This window comes from Oncorhynchus masou, chromosome 25 (genome assembly GCF_036934945.1).
Source record: "Oncorhynchus masou masou isolate Uvic2021 chromosome 25, UVic_Omas_1.1, whole genome shotgun sequence".
NCBI lineage: Eukaryota > Metazoa > Chordata > Actinopteri > Salmoniformes > Salmonidae > Oncorhynchus > Oncorhynchus masou.
The window spans coordinates 14,708,994-14,731,778 of NC_088236.1; the positions used below are offsets into that span (position 1 = coordinate 14,708,994).

Here is a 22,785-nt window from a genome sequence, read left to right on the forward strand (position 1 = left end):
GATACAGTTATCCTGTGTGTGTGTGTGTATCCTGTGTGTGTGTTTCTTTTCTCTCCTTCTCCCTCACAGGTGAAAATCATCACTCCCCAATCAATCATCAATCAGAAGACACACCTCCTCCAATTTCCTGACCTATCACAGTTCCTTCCCCATGGTTTAAAAACCCCATTTGTTTGTTCTAGAGCCCAGCTCAGCTCAGCTCAATCTCTCTGTAAATGCCATGTCTGTAGGTCTCTGTGTTTCACTCTCGCTTTGTGTCGTAACCTCTCTTTTGTTTAAGCACCTCATAGCACTTTGTCATCACCTGTGAGTATTGTTTTTGGTTATGGTGTTTGTGTTTGATTGCTGGTGGAAAAGGGGAAACCAAGACAAGTCGCCCATGGGCATACACTACCCGTAGGTGAACTTTGTTAAATACACTAGTTAGAACTGGGCGGACCACCCACTGTATTTTTGGTTAGTTAGTTAGCTGTTGTTAAAGTAGGCTAGTCTAGCTTAGGGGTGTTTTTGAATACTTATTGTTTCTTTCCTTGGGTCCAGCTCAGCCCCTTTTCCTGCTCCCCCCATTACCGTGTGTTTATAAATAAACCTAGAGTTTGACGGTAGATTTCAGTTGTCGTGCTTATTTCGTTCACACTTTTCCTTTGTCACAATAATAATTTGCATGAGTTATGTTACGAGTCTCATTACCATCCCCCCTAGACTGTCGGGCCAAAAGGGATTCGTAACATAAGTGGAGCCTCATCCGGGATTTGTCATAACTGACACCCATGCCGCTCATGTAGATTGTTGTAGTGGTATAGTTCAGTGTTGAGCGTCATAGCTGAAGTAGCATTAGTGTTTGCTATTTCCTTTGGCACTTGTGAAGTAGTGTAAAAATGACTACTTTTGATTTGAAATCTTTTTTGGATAACCCTGCGTGGGAGGTTTTTGACAAATGTCGTAGAGTTGATTTAATGACCTTGGCTGACCATTATTCAGTATCGATTCCGCAGAGTTTAGTTAAGGCGGAGGTGAAACGGATAGTATTAAATGTATTGTTGGAAGAGCAGGTGCTTGTGTTACCGCTGCCTGAGCCTACTACCCCTGTAGCGGATGTTGCTGCTCCTGTAAGACCATTGGTGTCTGATAATGAGGGAGAGGCTAAAACACCAGCCACATTGTCCCATTTTGATCCACTCTCCCCACTGTCAAATGGTGATGCCAGGAGGGATGTCTGTTTAGCACAGTTCCAACTGGAGGTGGAAGAGAGAGCCCAAATTAGGCGAGAGACTCTCCAGTTGGAGATGTGTAAAATAGAGGCAGAAAAAGAACGAGAACAACGGCATTTAGAGATGTGTAAAATTGAGGCAGACAGAGAACAAAGGCAGTTGGAGTTCAAAATGCGCCAGATGGAACTTGAGGCAGAGACAGCGAGGCTAGCCTCCGGTCCTACTGTGCCTGTTTGTGAGCCGTCCTCACCTGCTGTGTCCTCAAACACGTTTGACATTAGTAGGCAGATTGCCTTAGCACCTTTGTTCAGAGAGTCAGAGGTTGACTCCTATTTTTGTGTATTTGAGCGTATAGCCGTAGCATTGAAATGGCCTGAAGAGGTTTGGTGCCTATTACTTCAGTGTAAATTAACTGGTAAAGCCCAAGAGGTTTTGTCAGCGCTACCTCTGGAGGACAGTTTGAATTATGAAGTGGTCAAAGCTACTGTTCTTCGTGCCTATGAGCTTGTGCCTGAGGCATACCGACAGAGATTTAGGTCTCATAGAAAGTCTTCTAGTAAGACTTATGTGGAATTTGCTAGAGACAAGGGAAATCTGTTTGATAAATGGCATGCTGCTAGTAAGGTAACTGATTTCAACTCTCTCCGGGAGTTAATCTTGTTGGAAGAGTTTAAAAATTGCTTACCCGAACGCATTGTAGTTTACCTAAACGAACAGAAAGTATCCTCCCTGGCAGAAGCGTCTGTGTTGGCAGACGAGTTTGTGTTGACGCACAAGAGTGTGTTTTCGGCTCAAACTGAGAGTAGAGCCACTGAGTTTCCTACCTTTACTCCTAGTCGGCCAGCAGTAGTATGTCAAGCACGCCAGAAGAATGAGCGTCCATGTTTCTATTGTCATAAAGTAGGACATATGATTAATGATTGCTTCCTGCTTAAACGCAAACAAGGGATGCCTCTTCGTGCCAAGCCACCAACAGGTGTTGCTCTAATTCGTACGGTTGTGAGGTCTGCAACAAAACAGGTGCCTCAGGGTAACTGTAGTTTGAAAGTCTCAGTCCCCGACCGCAGTTATGAACCATTCATTTTCGAGGGGTTTGTGTCCCTAACGAATGACGAAGCGTCTCAACGACCGGTTAAAATCCTTAGAGATACTGGTGCGGCGCAGTCGTTTATATTGTCTGATGTGTTGCCCTTATCTGACGATACATACTGTGGTTCCAGTGTGTTAGTGCAGGGTATTGAAATGGGTTTTGTCCCAGTGCCATTGCACTTTGTGAAAGTACACTCTGAGTTAATCAGTGGAATATTCAGAGTGGGGGTACGCCCTATGTTGCCAGTGAAAGGTGTGACCTTCATAATGGGTAACGATATTGCCGGAGGAAAGGTGGTACCCGTATTGGAAGTATTGGATAAAAGTGACCACTCTCTCTCGAATGAGCTGGCACAGAATTATCCACATGTATTCCCCGCTTGTGCCGTCACTCGTGCTCAGGCACGACAAGAGGGTGATGAGATAGATTTGTCGAACACTGTTCTGTTCAAAGAGGTTGATCAAGAGGATGGATTGTGTGATACCTCTGAGAAGCTGATCACCTCTGACAAACAGCCTAGGAAAGAATCAAAGAACGTTGAACTTATTGCTGATGCAATACAGTTACCAGTCACTCGTGAGCAGCTGATTGCTAACCAAAAGGTTGACAACAAGCTTGCTAAATGTTTTTCTAGTGTTGTCTCATTGGAAGATGTAAAGAAGAAGAACGTGGCTTACTTCATTGATGGTAATCTCCTCATGCGTAAATGGAAATCCCATGTTGACGCGGATGGAGATTGGAATGCTGTTTACCAAATAGTAATTCCTACAGCCTTTCGACAAAATGTGTTATCCCTTGCTCATGATCACCAGTGGTCTGGTCATTTAGGAATCACAAAAACTTATGATCGGATCCTTCGACATTTCTTTTGGCCGGGTTTAAAACAAGATGTGGCTCAGTTCTGTCGGACATGCCACACATGTCAGATAATAGGAAAACCAAATCAGGTTATTCCTCCCGCTCCTCTTTGTCCCATACCTGTCATAGGTGAACCATTCGAGCATGTGGTGGTTGATTGTGTCGGACCGTTACCGAAGACAAAATCGGGTAACCAGTTTTTGTTAACGATAATGTGTATGGCTACAAGATACCCCGAGGCCATTCCTCTGAGAAGGATTACAGCCCCGGTAGTGAGTAAAGCCTTAATAAAATTCTTCACGACATTCGGGTTACCTAGGGTGGTACAAAGCGATCAAGGTACCAATTTCCTATCCAAGCTCTTCAGGCAGGTGTTAAAATCCTTGTCAATTACGCACCGTGTGTCAAGCGCCTATCACCCAGAGTCTCAGGGTGCACTTGAAAGATGGCATCAGACACTGAAGTCTATGCTACGTAAATATTGTTTGGAATCTGAGAAAGATTGGGATGAGGGAGTTCCTCTAGTTTTGTTTGCTGCTCGTGAAACTGTGCAGGAGTCCCTAGGTTTCAGCCCGGCTGAACTGGTGTTTGGTCACACAGTGAGAGGACCAATGAAAGTCCTTAAAGAACAGTTCTTGTCCCAAGAGTTGTGTACCAGAGATGAGAATGTGTTGGACTACGTTAGTCGCTTTCGTGAGCGCCTACACCAAGCTTGTGCTCTCGCAAAGGAAGCTCTGTCTTCCTCACAGAGGAGCATGAAAAGACAATATGATAAAGAGGCTGTTTCTCGTCCACTACAGCCAGGTGACCAAGTACTGGTGTTATTACCTGTTCCAGGATCTTCACTGTCAGCTTGTTTCTCGGGTCCTTATTTAATTGAAAAGAAAATAAGTGAAACTGACTATGTGCTTCAAACTCCTGATAGACAACGCCAATCTCGTGTGTGTCACATTAACATGTTGAAAGCTTACCACACCCGACCCATCACACAGTTAGAGAGTTCAAAAACAGAGGAAGGTACTGCTGTCTCCTCTGCTACTACTGCTATGATAGTGGACTGTCATATTGATGATGTTGATGGCTTGGAGTTGCGCAATACTCAGCAGCAGTGTGTTAGATTGCCCAACTCAGAAATGCTGCTGTCTATCCAATCCGGTCTGGTTCATTTAACGGATGGACAGGCCAATGATATTGTGAGGCTACTACACAGTTTTCCATGTCTCTTTAATGACGTTCCTACTCGCACAAATGTGTTGGAACATGACATTAATGTTGGAAATGCTACACCTATCAAGCAACACCCATATCGTATCAACGCTTCCAAGAGGAAGATAATGAGGGATGAGGTGAGATATTTGTTGGAGAATGACCTGGCTAAGCCAAGTTCAAGCCCTTGGAGTTCTCCTTGCATTTTGGTTCCTAAACCTGATGGTACGTCCAGGTTATGTACGGATTATCGAAAGGTAAATTCTGTCACTATGCCAGATTCGTTCCCGTTACCCCGACTGGACGACTGTATCGACACTATTGGTGCTGCTAAGTATGTAACTAAGTTAGACCTCTTAAAAGGTTACTGGCAGGTTCCGTTAACTTCACGTGCTTCTGAGATTTCTGCCTTTGTGACCCCAGACAACTTCCTACAGTACTCAGTCATGGCTTTTGGGATGCGAAATGCACCAGCCACCTTCCAACGACTGGTTAACTCCGTATTAGCTGGCGTTCCTAATTGTAGTGCATACCTTGATGACCTAGTGATTTATTCGTCTGAGTGGTCAGATCATGTTGACTCGATAAGGGTAGTATGTGAACGGTTGGCAGCTGCTTCTCTAACCGTGAACTTGGCAAAGTGCGAGTTTGGGAAGGCTACTGTTACCTATCTCGGTAAAGAGGTTGGCCATGGACAGGTGCGCCCTGTTAATGCCAAGGTCTTGGCTATAACTGCATTCCCTGCACCTACCACCAGACGAGAGCTACGCCGCTTTTTAGGGATGGTTGGCTACTACCGTAGCTTCTGTAAAAATTTCTCTGCGGTAGTTGCTCCATTGACCGATTTGCTTAGTCCGGCTAGATCATTTGAGTGGTCCCCTGATTGTAAGAGAGCTTTTGAATCAGCGAAAGCACTCTTATGTAGTACACCTGTACTTGCTGCTCCTGATTTTGAACAACCGTTCAAACTTGAGGTAGATGCTAGTGCCAGAGGTGCTGGTGCTGTTCTACTGCAGCAGGACAAGAGTGGAGTGGATCATCCCGTTTGTTATTTTTCACGTAAATTTAATAAATGTCAAACAAACTATGCGACAATAGAACAAGAAGCTCTTGCTTTGTTGTTGGCTCTGCAATACTTTGAAGTATATATTGGTTCCAGTGCCCTACCCGTGATTGTATATACTGACCATAACCCCTTAGTTTTTCTCCACCGAATGTACAACCAGAACCAGCGCCTTATGCGTTGGGCGCTGATTGTACAAAATTATAATTTGGAGATCCGCCACAAAAAGGGTTCTGATAATGTGTTGGCAGATGCTTTGTCTCGTGTGTGAAAATGATTTCTGCATGTTTTGCAAGGTTGTTGCTTTGTTGGGAGTATTAATTGAAATACTGTAGTCGCAACCCCTAGGGTTGCTCTTTTAAGGGTGGGAGTGTTACGGATACAGTTATCCTGTGTGTGTGTGTGTATCCTGTGTGTGTGTTTCTTTTCTCTCCTTCTCCCTCACAGGTGAAAATCATCACTCCCCAATCAATCATCAATCAGAAGACACACCTCCTCCAATTTCCTGACCTATCACAGTTCCTTCCCCATGGTTTAAAAACCCCATTTGTTTGTTCTAGAGCCCAGCTCAGCTCAGCTCAATCTCTCTGTAAATGCCATGTCTGTAGGTCTCTGTGTTTCACTCTCGCTTTGTGTCGTAACCTCTCTTTTGTTTAAGCACCTCATAGCACTTTGTCATCACCTGTGAGTATTGTTTTTGGTTATGGTGTTTGTGTTTGATTGCTGGTGGAAAAGGGGGAAACCAAGACAAGTCGCCCATGGGCATACACTACCCGTAGGTGAACTTTGTTAAATACACTAGTTAGAACTGGGCGGACCACCCACTGTATTTTTGGTTAGTTAGTTAGCTGTTGTTAAAGTAGGCTAGTCTAGCTTAGGGGTGTTTTTGAATACTTATTGTTTCTTTCCTTGGGTCCAGCTCAGCCCCTTTTCCTGCTCCCCCCATTACCGTGTGTTTATAAATAAACCTAGAGTTTGACGGTAGATTTCAGTTGTCGTGCTTATTTCGTTCACACTTTTCCTTTGTCACAATAATAATTTGCATGAGTTATGTTACGAGTCTCATTACCATCCCCCCTAGACTGTCGGGCCAAAAGGGATTCGTAACACCACTCCTCTCCTGTCCTCTCCTCTCCTGTCCACTCCTCTCCTGTCATGTCCACTCCTCTCCTGTCATGTCCACTCCTCTCCTGTCCACTCCTCTCCTGTCCTCTCCTCTCCTCTCCTGTCCTCTCCTCTCCTGTCCACTCCTCTCCTGTCATGTCCACTCCTCTCCTGTCATGTCCACTCCTCTCCTGTCATGTCCACTCCTCTCCTCTCCTGTCCACTCCTCTCCTCTCCTGTCCACTCCTCTCCTGTCCACTCCTCTCCTGTCCACTCCTCTCCTGTCATGTCCACTCCTCTCCTGTCATGTCCACTCCTCTCCTGTCATGTCCACTCCTCTCCTGTCATGTCCACTCCTCTCCTGTCATGTCCACTCCTCTCCTGTCATGTCCACTCCTCTCCTGTCCACTCCTCTCCTGTCATGTCCTCTCCTGTCCACTCCTCTCCTGTCATGTCCACTCCTCTCCTGTCCACTCCTCTCCTGTCATGTCCACTCCTCTCCTGTCCACTCCTCTCCTGTCATGTCCACTCCTCTCCTGTCATGTCCACTCCTCTCCTGTTCTCTCCTGTCATCTCCTGTCCACTACTCTCTGTTCTCTCCTGTCCACTCCTCTCCTGTCATGTCCACTCCTCTCCTGTCATGTCCACTCCTCTCCTGTCCACTCCTCTCCTGTCATGTTCACTCCTCTCCTGTCCACTCCTCTCCTGTCATGTCCTCTCCTGTCCACTCCTCTCCTCTCCTGTCCACTCCTCTCCTGTCATGTCCACTCCTCTCCTGTCATGTCTACTACTCTCCTGTTCTCTCCTGTCCTCTCATGTCCACTCCTCTCCTGTCATGTCTACTACTCTCCTGTTCTCTCCTGTCCTCTCCTGTCCACTCCTCTCCTGTCCACTCCTCTCATCTCCTGTCCTGTCCTCTCCTGTCCACTCCTCTCCTCTCCTGTCCACTCCTCTCCTCTCCTGTCCACTCCTCTCCTGTCATGTCCACTCCTCTCCTGTCCACTCCTCTCCTCTCCTGTCCTCTCCTGTCCACTCCTCTCCTCTCCTGTCCACTCCTCTCCTGTCCACTCCTCTCCTCTCCTGTCCACTCCTCTCCTGTCCACTCCTCTCCTGTCCACTCCTCTCCTGTCCACTCCTCTCCTGTCATGTCCACTCCTCTCCTCTCCTGTCCACTCCTCTCCTGTCCTGTCCACTCCTCTCCTGTCCACTCCTCTCCTGTCCTGTCCACTCCTCTCCTGTCCACTCCTCTCCTGTCATGTCCACTCCTCTCCTGTCATGTCCACTCCTCTCCTGTCATGTCCACTCCTCTCCTGTCATGTCCACTCCTCTCCTGTCATGTCCACTCCTCTCCTGTCATGTCCACTCCTCTCCTGTCATGTCCACTACTCTCCTGTTCTCTCCTGTCCTCTCCTGTCCACTCCTCTCCTGTCCACTCCTCTCATCTCCTGTCCTCTCCTGTCCTCTACTCTCCTGTCCACTCCTCTCCTGTTCTGTCCTCTACTATGCTGTCCACTCCTCTCCTGTCCACTCCTCTCCTGTCCTTCCCCCTCCTGTCCTCTCCTGTCCTCCTCTCCTGTTCACTCCTGTCCTCTCCTGTTCACTCCTGTCCTCTCCTGTTCACTCCTCTCCTCTCCTGTCCACTCCTCTCTTGTCCAATCCTCTCCTCTCCTGTCCACTCCTCTCCTCCTGTCCACTCCTGTCCTCTCCACTCCTGTCCACTCCTCTCCTGTCCACTCCCCTACTCCTTTCCTGACCTGTCCTGTCCTCTCCGGTTCTCTCCTGTCCTCTCCGGTTCTCTCCTGTCCTGTCCTCTCCTGTCCACTCCTCTCCTGTCCTGTCCTCTCCTCTCCTGTTCTCTCCTGTCCACTCCTCACCTGTCCTGTCCTGTCCTGTCCACTCCTCTCCTGTCCTGTACTCTCCTGTCCATTCCTCTCCTCTCCATTCCTCTCCTCTCCTGTCCACTCCTTTCCACTCCTCTCCACTCCTGTCCACTTCTCTCCTGTCCACTCCTCACCTGTCTACTCCTCACCTGCCCACTCCTCACCTGTCCACTCCTCCCCTGTCCTGTCCTCTCCTGTCCTCTCCTATCATGTCCAATCCTCTCCTGTCCTCTTCTGTCCTCTCCTCTCCACTCCTGTCCTGTCCACACTTCTCCTGTCCACTCTTCTCTTGTCCACTCTTCTCCTGTCCACTCTTCTCCTGTCCTCTCCTCTCCTCTCCTCTCCTCTCCTCTCCTCTCCTCTCCTCTCCTGTCCTGGCCTCTGACAGGGGGTAAACTAAACTCCACTAAATACATGATATCAGTCATCCTATCACTGAGGAACAATAAGACACCGTCAAACCGTCCAGGTGTCAGCCCTGTAACGAGGACCTCTATCAGCCAATCTGGATCCAGCTGTTGTCTGTTGGACGGTGTGACAGATGATCATGCGTCTTTCCCATCTCTGTGACCTGACATGGGCTTTAATTATTGTCGTTCCCCCATGGGGATCAGACCGGCCTCCAGCCCTTCCATTACCTTGTCTTTCAACAGGCCAGCCCACTGATGTGTCTGTCTGTCGCTTCTCATCCACAGATAAGCACTCTTTGGCTAGCAACGGGACAGGACCCTCTGAAAAATAACATTTATTGTCTTTGGGAGATTGTCCATTTGCTCTACTGGTCTCCTCCATGGCTAATCTCTCAGGCCAACTGGAAACACACCACCTAAAGTCAGCCAACTGTCTTGGCTGCCCAAAATACTCTGCATTTCTATTTCTCTCTCTCTCTCTGAGAAAGGACAAGAACACCGTGTGTGGAAAATTGCTCCTCTCCTCTCAATCGTGTCTGACTCATAACCATTTTATTTCACACTTCGTCTCAGATGATCAATGAAACGCCACTTGGAAATGATGGTTCAATCTATCTACTTTGAGCATTTGAGTTACAGTATGCTGGAGGGGTCCCATATTGTCACAGAGTAAGCATTACAGAGGCAGGAAGGTTTGAGGGGACACAGACCGTGGCTATGTGGTGCAGCGGTCTAAGGCACTGCATCTCAGTGCTAGAGGTGTCACAGACACCGTGGTTCAGGGGTAGGTCGTCATTGTAAATAAGAATTTCTTCTTAACTGACTTGCCTAGTTAAATAAAGGTTCAATAAAAACCCTCCCCTCCAGTGGCTGCAGCTCAGGAGACCTCGGCTGGGGGGTGTAAATCAGGACCTCTCACCCACCCTCCCTCCCATCCCTCCCTCCACTTCAATGAGTTATGGAGGTTCACTCAAGCTGATTCGTCCTCTGAATGTAAATGCATTAGTGTTAGGAGGGAGGGAGAGAGAGGAGAGGAGACGTCAATAACTCATTTCTCCCTTTACTTCCTCTTGTGGAAAGAGAATATGCCAATTGAAGAGGTTCAGTAATGCCACTGTGTCTCCTCAGCTTCTCCTGTGTTTGTCAGATTCTCAGTTCTCTTTTATTTCATGCTAGACTAACTCATATGTTTTATGTCTGCTGGATAGGATAGAGAGATAAACATGTATCTGGGTGGGAGCTATACCACCCCGGACCACTCACTTGACCAACTCATTCTGATGCTCTGAGATGGCCAGTAAAATGCATGAGAAATGGAAAAACAGCATTCACACACTCCAATGTATATAGAAGTTGTTTCATTGTGAATTGAATTTCTATTAAATACTAGTCGCGTTACATATTGATACTACAGATTACTATTGTATCCCCTGTAGATGAGTAGATGTTTTCCTTACTAATTATTAAGCTAAAATCAAAGCAGAACTGCTTCTCTCGAATGTGGAACAGGAAGAATTGGAAAGGGCATAAAACAAAGAAGTGCTTCGATTTTAAATCACCACGTCTGTCAAGTGTTTTGTTTGTGTATTAGAAGAATGAATAGGCTGGGAGATAATAACCATTGATTGTTTTCCCCCAGTGTTGTGTTTTATGAATGATGTTCCTTCTATAGAATTGTCCTCTTACTGTCAGTGATATCCTCCTTTCAGCATTTTCTGTTTTTATTACTAACCATAGATTGATCCTACTCGGTTTAAGTCAATCAAACTGAATTGCTGTCTTTCCCTAGTAGTTCCTTAGCCTGGTGAAACCAGCCTAATCTTGCAAAAGCTCACATGCTGTTTCCCTTTACGTCTCAAGTGAAACGAAAGGTGGGCGAAGCGGTCATTCTGCTTGACCAGGCTAGTATCTCCTGTTCCCAGGGTGAAATAAAACCACAGATTGTTTCCAGAATAATACGTGTGTGTGTGAGGGCAGTAGCTAGTCAATAATGAAACTGCGTAGCCTACACATCGCTGTGGTGGGTTTGAGTGCACTAAGTTCTCCTTCAGTGTACTTTGTGTTATTGCCTGAACCTTGAGCTGCAGCTCTCAGAATGTCTGCTCTGCTCTCACCTGAATACTGGCCTGGCCTTGACTGTTGGAAGAATGTTCAAGACTATCAGGAAAGCCATGGCACTTTTGTGTGGGTGTACTTGCGTGTGTGTGTGTGTGTGTCTGTATCAGTGTCTGTGTGAATACACACCCTCTCTCAACCAGTGCACCCACCCTCTCCTCTCTGTCTGTTCAGGTGGGCGACCAGTTGCTGGAGGTGAATGGGCGGAGCTTCGTTGCAATCCCCCATGACGAGGCGGTGAGGATCCTGAAGACGTGTCGTCACCTGCTGGTGAGGGTGAGGGACGTTGGCCGCGTGCCCCATGCCCGCACCGTGGTGGACCAGACCAAATGGATCAGCAGCCCCATCACCCCTAGCCCACCGCCCATAACAGAGAGCACCGCCAGCCCAGCCGCTACACGGTGAGTTAGCGCCCATAACAGAGAGCACCGCCAGCCCAGCCGCTACACGTGAGTTAGCTGCCATAACAGAGAGCACCGCCAGCCCAGCCGCTACACGGTGAGTTAGCTGCCATAACAGAGAGCAACGCCAGCCCAGCCGCTACACGGTGAGTTAGCTACCATAACAGAGAGCACCGCCAGCCCAGCCGCTAAACGGTGAGTTAGCTGCCATAACAGAGAGCACCGCCAGCCCAGCCGCTACACGGTGAGTTAGCTGCCATAACAGAGAGCACCGCCAGCCCAGCCGCTACACGGTGAGTTAGCTGCCATAACAGAGTGCACCGCCAGCCCAGCCGCTACACGGTGAGTTAGCTGCCATAACAGAGAGCACCGCCAGCCCAGCCGCTACACGGTGAGTTAGCTGCCATAACAGAGAGCAAAGCCAGCCCAGCCGCTACACAGTGAGTTAGCGCCCATAGCAGAGTGCACCGCCAAACCAGTCGCTACACAGTGAGTTAGCTGCCATAACAGAGAGCACCACCAGCCCAGCCGCTACACGGTGAGTTAGAGCCCATAACAGAGAGCACCGCCAGTCCAGCCGCTACACGGTGAGTTAGCGCCCATAACAGAGAGCACCGCCAGCCCAGCCGCTACACGGTGAGTTAGCTACCATAACAGAGAGCACCGCCAGCGCAGCCGCAACACGGTGAGTTAGCTGCCATAACAGAGAGCAAAGCCAGCCCAGCTGCTACACGGTGAGTTAGCTGCCATAACAGAGAGCAAAGCCAGCCCAGCCGCTACACGGTGAGTTAGCTGCCATAACAGAGAGCACCACCAGCCCAGCCGCTACACGGTGAGTTAGAGCCCATAACAGAGAGCACCGCCAGCCCAGCCGCTACACGGTGAGTTAGCTACCATAACAGAGAGCACCGCCAGCGCAGCCGCAACACGGTGAGTTAGCTGCCATAACAGAGAGCAAAGCCAGCCCAGCTGCTACACGGTGAGTTAGCTGCCATAACAGAGAGCAAAGCCAGCCCAGCCGCTACACGGTGAGTTAGCTGCCATAACAGAGAGCAAAGCCAGCCCAGCTGCTCCACAGTGAGTTAGCTGCCATAACAGAGAGCACCGCCAGCCCAGCTGCTACACAGTGAGTTAGCTGCCATAACAGAGAGCAAAGCCAGCCCAGCTCCTACACAGTGAGTTAGCTGCCATAACAGAGATCAAAGCCAGCCCAGCTCCTACACAGTGAGTTAGCACCCATAACAGAGAGCAAAGCCAGCCCAGCTCCTACACAGTGAGTTAGCACCCATAACAGAGAGCAAAGCCAGCCCAGCCGCTACACAGTGAGTTAGCTGCCATAACAGAGAGCAAAGCCAGCCCAGCTCCTACACAGTGAGTTAGCTACCATAACAGAGAGCACCGCCAGCGCAGCCGCAACACGGTGAGTTAGCTGCCATAACAGAGAGCAAAGCCAGCCCAGCTGCTACACGGTGAGTTAGCTGCCATAACAGAGAGCAAAGCCAGCCCAGCCGCTACACGGTGAGTTAGCTGCCATAACAGAGAGCAAAGCCAGCCAAGCTGCTCCACAGTGAGTTAGCTGCCATAACAGAGAGCACCGCCAGCCCAGCTGCTACATGGTGAGTTAGCTGCCATAACAGAGAGCAAAGCCAGCCCAGCTGCTACACGGTGAGTTAGCACCCATAACAGAGAGCAAAGCCAGCCCAGCTGCTCCACGATGAGTTAGCTGCCATAACAGAGAGCAAAGCCAGCCCAGCCGCTACACAGTGAGTTAGCTGCCATAACAGAGAGCAAAGCCAGCCCAGCTCCTACACAGTGAGTTAGCTGCCATAACAGAGAGCAAAGCCAGCCCAGCTCCTACACAGTGAGTTAGCTGCCATAACAGAGAGCAAAGCCAGCCCAGCCGCTACACGGTGAGTTAGCACCCATAACAGAGAGCAAAGCCAGCCCAGCTCCTACACGGTGAGTTAGCACCCATAACAGAGAGCAAAGCCAGCCCAGCCGCTACACAGTGAGTTAGCTGCCATAACAGAGAGCAAAGCCAGCCCAGCTGCTCCACAGTGAGTTAGCTGCCATAACAGAGAGCACCGCCAGCCCAGCTGCTACATGGTGAGTTAGCTGCCATAACAGAGAGCAAAGCCAGCCCAGCCGCTACACGGTGAGTTAGCACCCATAACAGAGAGCAAAGCCAGCCCAGCTGCTCCACGATGAGTTAGCTGCCATAACAGAGAGCAAAGCCAGCCCAGCCGCTACACAGTGAGTTAGCTGCCATAACAGAGAGCAAAGCCAGCCCAGCTGCTCCACAGTGAGTTAGCTGCCATAACAGAGAGCACCGCCAGCCCAGCTGCTACATGGTGAGTTAGCTGCCATAACAGAGAGCAAAGCCAGCCCAGCCGCTACACGGTGAGTTAGCTGCCATAACAGAGAGCAAAGCCAGCCCAGCTGCTCCACGATGAGTTAGCTGCCATAACAGAGAGCAAAGCCAGCCCAGCCGCTACACAGTGAGTTAGCTGCCATAACAGAGAGCAAAGCCAGCCCAGCTCCTACACAGTGAGTTAGCTGCCATAACAGAGAGCAAAGCCAGCCCAGCTCCTACACAGTGAGTTAGCTGCCATAACAGAGAGCAAAGCCAGCCCAGCCGCTACACGGTGAGTTAGCACCCATAACAGAGAGCAAAGCCAGCCCAGCTCCTACACGGTGAGTTAGCACCCATAACAGAGAGCAAAGCCAGCCCAGCCGCTACACAGTGAGTTAGCTGCCATAACAGAGAGCAAAGCCAGCCCAGCTGCTCCACGATGAGTTAGCTGCCATAACAGAGAGCAAAGCCAGCCCAGCTCCTACACAGTGAGTTAGCTGCCATAACAGAGAGCAAAGCCAGCCCAGCTCCTACACGGTGAGTTAGCTGCCATAACAGAGAGCAAAGCCAGCCCAGCTCCTACACAGTGAGTTAGCTGCCATAACAGAGAGCAAAGCCAGCCCAGCTCCTACACAGTGAGTTAGCTGCCATAACAGAGAGCAAAGCCAGCCCAGCTCCTACACAGTGAGTTAGCTGCCATAACAGAGAGCAAAGCCAGCCCAGCCGCTACACGGTGAGTTAGCACCCATAACAGAGAGCAAAGCCAGCCCAGCTCCTACACGGTGAGTTAGCACCCATAACAGAGAGCAAAGCCAGCCCAGCCGCTACACAGTGAGTTAGCACCCATAACAGAGAGCAAAGCCAGCCCAGCCGCTACACAGTGAGTTAGCTGCCATAACAGAGAGCAAAGCCAGCCCAGCTGCTACACGGTGAGTTAGCTGCCATAACAGAGAGCACCGCCAGCCCAGCTGCTACACGGTGAGTTAGCTGCCATAACAGAGAGCACCGCCAGCCCAGCTGCTACACGGTGAGTTAGCTGCCATAACAGAGAGCATCCTATGAGAGTTTGATGATACCTTTGTTTTCAGTGAAAAAGTCATGCTGAAAGACTAATGAAAGCTCCTTCCTCCGTTTATGTTAAATTCCCTTTGAAAACCAAACGTCCTTGGAATGTACAATGCACAGTGGCATCGATGTTTCATCTTTAATGTAACAGAAATGTAATATGTTTGACGCCTTGAACATGGAATGATTTTTCCATTCGATCAGTAATTTTTTCTTCGACCCAAAAAAATGTCTTAGGCATTCATGTCTGTGGTAACATGAAGATTAGCAACTGAATGTAATATATTTCAATTACAATCCAGCCTCCATAGAAGCAATATGTAGAATGATCACGTAACAAGGTAACATAATGAAATTACCATTGAATTTCTGACCAGTGTCATTATTCTTCTACAGCTGTCAGTATCTTCTCATGTGACTGACTGACTAATGAGAGGCAGAATACGTCCAGCTCATTGTTGGAGGAGACTAAGGTTCCTTCCCTCTGGGTTTGACAGTGATGTGGCAGGCTGCTCAGTTCCAGGGAGAGCTGTCTCTCTCTCCCTCCTTTCCTCTGTCTGTCTTTCTTTCTCTCCCTCCTTCCCTCGGTCTCGCTCTCCCTCGGTCTATCACTCTCTCCTCCCTTCCCTCTGTCTGTCTGTCTGTCTGTCTGTCTGTCTGTCTGTCTGTCTGTCTGTCTGTCTGTCTGTCTGTCTGTCTGTCTGTCTGTCCCTCCTTCCCTCTGTCTATCTATCTGTCCACTTGTCTGCCTCTCCCTCCTTTCCTCTGTCTATCTATCTGTCTGTCTCTCCCTCCTTTCCTCTGTCTATCTATCTGTCTGTCTCTCCCTCCTTTCCTCTGTCTATCTGTCTGTCTCTTCCTCCTTTCCTCTGTCAGTCACTAGCTCTAATGGAGGTCGGTTGATTGAGAGCCCTAGAAGATATACATTTCCCTTCAGCTCCTTTAGAAATCAAGCAAGTGGCTTTAAGTCCTACACTTCATTAAACACACGTTGCTTGCGAACCACCCAGTTCCTTACATAGTGCACTACTTTTGAGCAGGGCCCTGTGTAGATAATAGGGTACCATTTGGGGTCCATCTGTAGGCTGAGCTCTGCCACCAGGTCTCCCTGGGTTGCTGTTGTTCTCATGGCCAGACCATACACATTTCAAAGTCAGTTGTGTTTGGGTGTTTGTGTTATTGTAAAATGGGTTTTTTGTTAGTGGTTCATTATGGGAGCATCTTTTAAGTTCTACTGTTTTTGTTGCAGGCCATCTTCAGCGCGGGCTGCACCTGTATTAGGAAAGGTAAGTCAAATTCTACTATCTCCAATACTTCCCCCAGTTGTGTCAGGTTGGCTGGATGTCCTTTGGATGATGGACCATTCTTGATACACACGGGAAACTGTCGCAGTTCTTGACACAAACCGGTGCACCTGGCACCTACTACCATACCCCGTTTAAAAACACTTAAATTGTTTGTCTTGCCCATTCACCCTCTGAATGGCACACATACACAATACATGTCTCAATTGTCTCAAGGCTTAAAAATCCTTCTTTAACCTGTCTCTTCCCCTTCATCTACACTGATTGATGTGGATTTAACAGGTGACATCACCCAGCGATCATAACTTTCACCTGGATTCACCTGGTCAGGCAAGAGCGGTTGTCCTAAATGTTTTGTACACTCAGTGTATATTTAAGCAATAAGGCCCAAGGGGGTGCAGTATATGGCCAATATACCACAGCTAAGGGCTGTCCTTATGCACGACACAACCTGGATACAGCCCTCAGTAATGGTAGATTGGCCAGATACCAGAAATTCACAAGGTACCTTATTGATGTTATAAACTGATTACCAATGTAATTAGAGCAGTAAAAATAAATGTTGTCATACCTGTGGTATACGGTCTGATATACCACGGCTGTCAGCCAATCAGCATGCAGAGCTCGAACCACCCAGTTGATAGTCTATCCTGTACTACTTGATACTACTATATCCTCATTGATACATAGAACTGGAATATCAGAGGGTTGACCACAACTCACCACACTAAAGGCCTTTTATACTGATAGTGAACTATCTTCAGATTCAGTCTTCATCTGCTAGTACCATTAACCTCAGCATCACACATGAACTGCACAGGTTGCATCCCAAAAGTAGCGCACAATTAGGGCATAGTGTGCTATATGGGATGCCAAGAAAGGGAAAGCAGTATGATTTACTGGAAGAGAAGAGAGGGCTGCATTTTGCAGCCCTTTGGATCGGAAAATCATTACTGCAGATTGTATCCAAACATGAAGAGCTGTGGCTGGCTCTATGCTGTGGCTGGCTCTATGCTGTGGCTGGCTCTATACTGGGGCTGGCTCTATGCTGTGGCTGGCTCTATGCTGTGGCTGGCTCTATGCTGGGGCTGGCTCTATGCTGGGGCTGGCTCTATACTGGGGCTGGCTCTATGCTGGGGCTGGCTCTATGCGGTGGCTGGCTCTATGCTGGGGCTGGCTCTATGCTGGGGCTGGCTCTATACTGGGGCTGGCTCTATGCTGGGGTTGGCTCTATACTGGGGCTGGTTCTATGCTGGGGCTGGTTCTATACTGGGGCTGGCTCTATGCTGGGGCTGGCTCTATGCTGGGGCTGGCTCTATACTGGGGCTGGCTTTATGCTGGGGCTGGCTCTATACTGGGGCTGGTTCTATGCTGGGGCTGGTTCTATACTGGGGCTGGCTCTATGCTGGGGCTGGTTCTATGCTGTGGCTGGCTCTATGCTGGGGCTGGCACTATGCTGGGGCTGGTTCTATGTTGTTGTCACCATTAAGGTAGAATTTAAGAAACCACAAAGAGTTGGATACTCTATGTATTTACAGTTAAGAGTAGCTCATCCCTGCTTTGCTTCACTCTCTCTCTATTTCCTAACAACTGAAACACTGAAGTGAAGAGGATTTTCAACAATTCTCCTTTATAATTCTGGCCTTCTTCACGGGCTGAAAGTGTTGGTTTTAGCAGTAAGGAAGACTTTTTTTATCAAGATCCCCTGTCCTCCAAGGTGATCTGAATTTCCCCTTTACTTCAGTGGAACATCCATGACCTCATCGTTAGCTGGACACACTGATCGATTCTTCAAGGGACGGGAAGTGACAGCCTGGCCAGATGCCATCACCATGGCGACACAAAGTCAGCTCTCGTCAATAAAAGAGGGAAGAAGGAATAGAGGAAGAGCACGGACTGTCCTTCGTTAGCGGTCCATAATTAATTGAAGGGGAACACTGAGCTTCTAATCACATGATCGGGGAAATGCTGCATTGCCCAGTCACCCATCCATCACTGTCATAAAACCTCAAACCTCATTAGCATTCACTATCACTAAGTTTACTACAGAGAAATGCAATCCAACAGATGACGTTGAATTGATACAGGTTACAGCAATATGACCTTTAGGCGAAGCAGTGTATTTGTCAGCTGAGATACAGTATGTAGATTGAGTTGATCCATTTCTTTGGAGACCCTGAGGTTCTCATCCAGTGAACTTGATGGTTGAGCAAGTCTACGCTCTAAGCTTCAATGTTATTATGCCTTACCTTGTACTACTGTGAGTACAGAGTGCTGTATACCTGTGTCCCAGTCAGGGTCCTTACAGAGTGCTGTATACCTGTGTCCCAGTCAGGGTCCTTACAGAGTGCTGTATACCTGTGTCCCAGTCAGGGTCCTTACAGAGTGCTGTATACCTGTATCCCAGTCAGGGTCCTTACAGAGTGCTGTATACCTGTGTCCCAGTCAGGGTCCTTACAGAGTGCTGTATACCTGTGTCCCAGTCAGGGTCCTTACAGAGTGCTGTATACCTGTATCCCAGTCAGGGTCCTTACAGAGTGCTGTATACCTGTGTCCCAGTCAGGGTCCTTCCCAGTGTCCCAGTCAGGGTCCTTACAGAGTGCTGTATACCTGTGTCCCAGTCAGGGTCCTTACAGAGTGCTGTATACCTGTATCCCAGTCAGGGTCCTTACAGAGTGCTGTATACCTGTGTCCCAGTCAGGGTCCTTACAGAGTGCTGTATACCTGTATCCCAGTCAGGGACCTTACAGAGTGCTGTATACCTGTGTCCCAGTCAGGGGCCTTACAGAGTGCTGTATACCTGTGTCCCAGTCAGGGACCTTACAGAGTGCTGTATACCTGTGTCCCAGTCAGGCTCTCCTGAGGAGCCTTGCAGAGTGCTCCCATGGTGGTGATTAGAGGCAGGGTTCAATAACAGACAGCCCTGACACTCTCACGCACACATGCACACTCTCTCTCTCTCTCTCTCACACACACACACACACACACACACACACACACACACACACACACACACACACACACACACACACACACACACACACACACACACACACACACACACACACACACACACACACACACACACACACACACACACACACACCTCTCTTCAAGGTTAGGAGAGTTTTTCACCAATTAAGTGGGAGACCTTCACCAAAATCACCCCAGAATGAGAGTTCTTTTGAACCTGTGTGTTTATTTCTCTGTCCTGGTCCACCCAGGCCGCAGGCGTGGTCAAGGATAGCAGGGTTCAATACACAAATCGGGTTCTCGGTAGGTCCAGGTCCAAACACCAACAGCTAAGTCCAAACAGTCCAACTCATACACGATATATATCATCTCTTTCTCTATCGTTCACAGATCCTCCCAGCCCCTTCCTCTCTCTCTTCCTGGTTTGTCATGACCCCTTATCTGTGGATCGGCCCCACCTTCTGAGCATTCCCCTTGCTTCTGGGAATTGGCGGTCGGCCATTTTGTGATCTGTAGTTCTGAGTGAAAGGGCAGAGCCTGTTTTATTATTTATTATTATTATTATTTTTTAATTTTTTAATGGGTGGATCAGCTTAGTATTGCAGAACAACTGTTGCTTCCATCAATGTAATTGTCTGCATCATATCCAATCCCACATACAGTGGGGCAAAAAAGTAAAAAAATATATTTAGTCAGCCACCAATTGTGCAAGTTCTCCCACTTAATATCCTACAATGTGATTTTCTGGATTTTTTAAATCATTTTGTCTGTCATAGTTGAAGTGTACCTATGATGAAAATTACTGGCCTCTCTCATCTTTTTAAGTGGTTGAACTTGCACAATTGGTGGCTGACTAAATACTTTTTTGCCCCATATGAGATGAGTAATGTAGCGTATGTAAACATTATATAAAGTGGCATTGTTTAAAGTGGCTAGTGATACATTTACTACATCAATTTTTCCATTATTAAAGTGGCTGGAGTTGAGTCAGTATGTTGGCAGCAGCCACTCAATGCTAGTGATGGCTGTTTAACAGTCTGACGGCCTTCAGATAGAAGCTGTTTTTCAGTCTCTCGGTCCCAGCTTTGATGCACCTGTACTGACCTCGCCGCCTGAATGATAACGGGGTGAACAGGCAGTGGCTCGGGTGGCTGTTGTCCTTGATGATCTTTTTGGCCTTCCTGTGAAATTGGGTGGTGTAGGTGTCCTGGAGGGCAGGTAGTTTGCCACCGGTGATGCGTTGTGCAGACCTCACTACCCTCTGTAGAGCCTTACGGTTGTGGGCGGAGCAGTTGCCATACTAAGCGGTGTTACAGCCCGACAGGATGCTCTCGATTGTGCATCTGTAAAAGTTTGAGTGTTTTTGGTGACAAGCCAAATGTAGACCCTGCCACATACCTCTCGTGTCTGAACCGTTGAATTGCGACTCTACTTTGTCTCTATACTGACGCTTAGCTTGTTTGATTGCCGTGCAGAGGGAATAGCTACACTGTTTGTATTCGATCATTTTTCCAGCCGCCTTGCCCTGATTAAAAGCAATGGTTTGCACTTTCAGTTTTGCGCGAATGCTGCCATCAATCCACGGTTTCTGATTGGGGAAGGTTTTAATAGTCGCCATGGGTACAACATCACTGATGCATTAGCTATTAAACTCGCTCACCAAATCAGCATATACATCAATGTTGTTGGTTGATGCTACCGGGAACATATCCCAGTCCACGTGATCGAAGCAATCTTGAAGCGTGGAATCAGATTGGTCGGACCAGCGTTGAACAGACCTGAGCATGGGCGTTTCCTGTTTTAGTTGCTGTCTATTGGCTGGGAGCAACAAAATGGAGTCGTGGTCAGATTTGTCGAAAGGAGGGTGAGGGAGGGCTTTGTATGTGTCGCGGAAGTTAGAGTAGCAATGATCCAGGGTTTTGCCAGCCCGAGTCGCGCATTCGATATGCTGATGAAATTTAGGGAGCCTTGATTTCAACTTAGCCTTGTAAAAATCTCCAGCTACTTACAATCAAATGCCGACTGCACTATATACCAAGAGAATTCTCTTCGATCATTATCACAGTCGTGTATATCCCCCCCCAAGCAGACACCTCGACGGCCCTGAAAGATCTTCATTGGACAATATGTAAACTGGAAATCACATATGCTGATGCTGCATTTATTGTAATTCTAGGTCAGGTGAACAAAAGGACTTGAGTTCCTGTACGTTGTTATGATCACACCACTACTCGTTAATCATAAGGCATACACCCCAGCCCTTCTTCTTACCGGAGAGATGTTTGTTTCTGTCGGCGCGATGCGTGAAGGAACCAGGTGGGTGTACCGACTCTGATAACGTATCCTGAGTGAGCCATGTTTCCGTGAAACAAAGAACGTTACAATCTCTACGTCTTTCTGTAAGGCAACCCTTGCTCGGATTTTGTCTACCTTGTTGTCAAGAGACTGGACTTTGGCGAGTAGTATACTCGGGAGCAGTGCGCGATGTGCCCGTCTACGGAGCCTGATCAGAAGATCGCTCCGTCTGCCCCTTCTGTGGCACCGTTGTTTTGGGTCGCCTGCTGGGATCTGATCCATTGTCCTGGGTGATGGACCAAACAGAGGATCCGCTTTGGGAAAGTCGTATTCCTGGTCATAATGTTGGTAAGTTGACGTTGCTCTTATATCCAATAGTTCCTATATAATAATAGTTCCTACCGGGAGTATGGAATAAGACTTAAGATATCCTGGGGTAACAGCAAATGAAATAATACATAACAAAACAAAATACTACATAGTTTCCTAGGAACGCGAAGCGAGGCGGCCATCTCTGTCGGCGTCGGATGTATTAGTCCCATCCTTCAGCTCCATTCAACCCCTCCCATCTATCTCTCAACACCATCCATTTTGGATTTCTATTTGTCATATATTTTTCAACTGTACTGTGATGCTTGACAAAAGTACTGAACCTTTCTATTCTCATAGCTTCTTCAGGTTGTAAATTAAAAATAAACATTTTTGCTAAATTATTATATTATATTATTGATTGATTGATTGACAATGGACTTTCAAATCACCCAGTATTGCTATCTGTAGCGTTAGTTCTAGGCAAATGTTGCAACTCTTCAGCCATTCCTGGACCTGTGACTAAAATTGATCTACATATGGACAATACCAAAACTAAATGACACTGCCTCCTCACTGAAAAATCTGCAGAGCTGGGAAGATTGTATCCCCCATATATATAACATTCTATTGGTTGCAAGAATTTTGTATAAAATTCTAAGTTTTGAATCCGGTGTTGTCAATTCATAAACCATGTGCCATGGAATGGGTACATCGGAAATGTATATGGCACAGCGGTCAGTTTTTTGGTCCTTAAATTAAATTGGTATATGTTTTTATTTATCACTGTCACGCCCTGACCATAGATATCTCTGTTTTCTTTATATTTTATTTAGGTCAGAGTGTGACTGGGATGGGTCCGCTACTTTTTGTATTGTCTAGGGGTTTTGGATGTCTAGGGGTTTTTGTATTTCTATGTTGGCCTGATATGGTTCTCAATCAGAGGCAGCTGTTTATTGTTGTCTCTGATTAGGGATATATTTAGGTAGCCATTTCCCTTTTGTGTTTCGTGTTTTTATGTGTAGTTGCCTGTCAGCACTCGTTTGTATAGCTTCACGGTTCCTTTTGTTATTTTGTTAGTTTGTTCAGTTTTTCATTCTGTAAATAAATAAGAATGTGCGCATCCCACGCTGCGCGTCCGATTCTTA

At 47.8% G+C, this 22,785-nt stretch overlaps 1 protein-coding gene across 1 annotated transcript in view; it reads left to right on the forward strand.

The window, feature by feature from the left end:
* The window catches only part of LOC135513588 (whirlin-like), a 135,129-nt gene that overhangs the window by 81,771 nt on the left and 30,573 nt on the right, over nt 1-22,785 (forward strand). The window contains exons 4-5 of the mRNA XM_064936474.1: nt 11,112-11,338; nt 16,006-16,042. Coding sequence (XP_064792546.1) covers nt 11,112-11,338; nt 16,006-16,042 — 264 coding nt within the window. The remainder of the gene's footprint in view (nt 1-11,111; nt 11,339-16,005; nt 16,043-22,785) is intronic.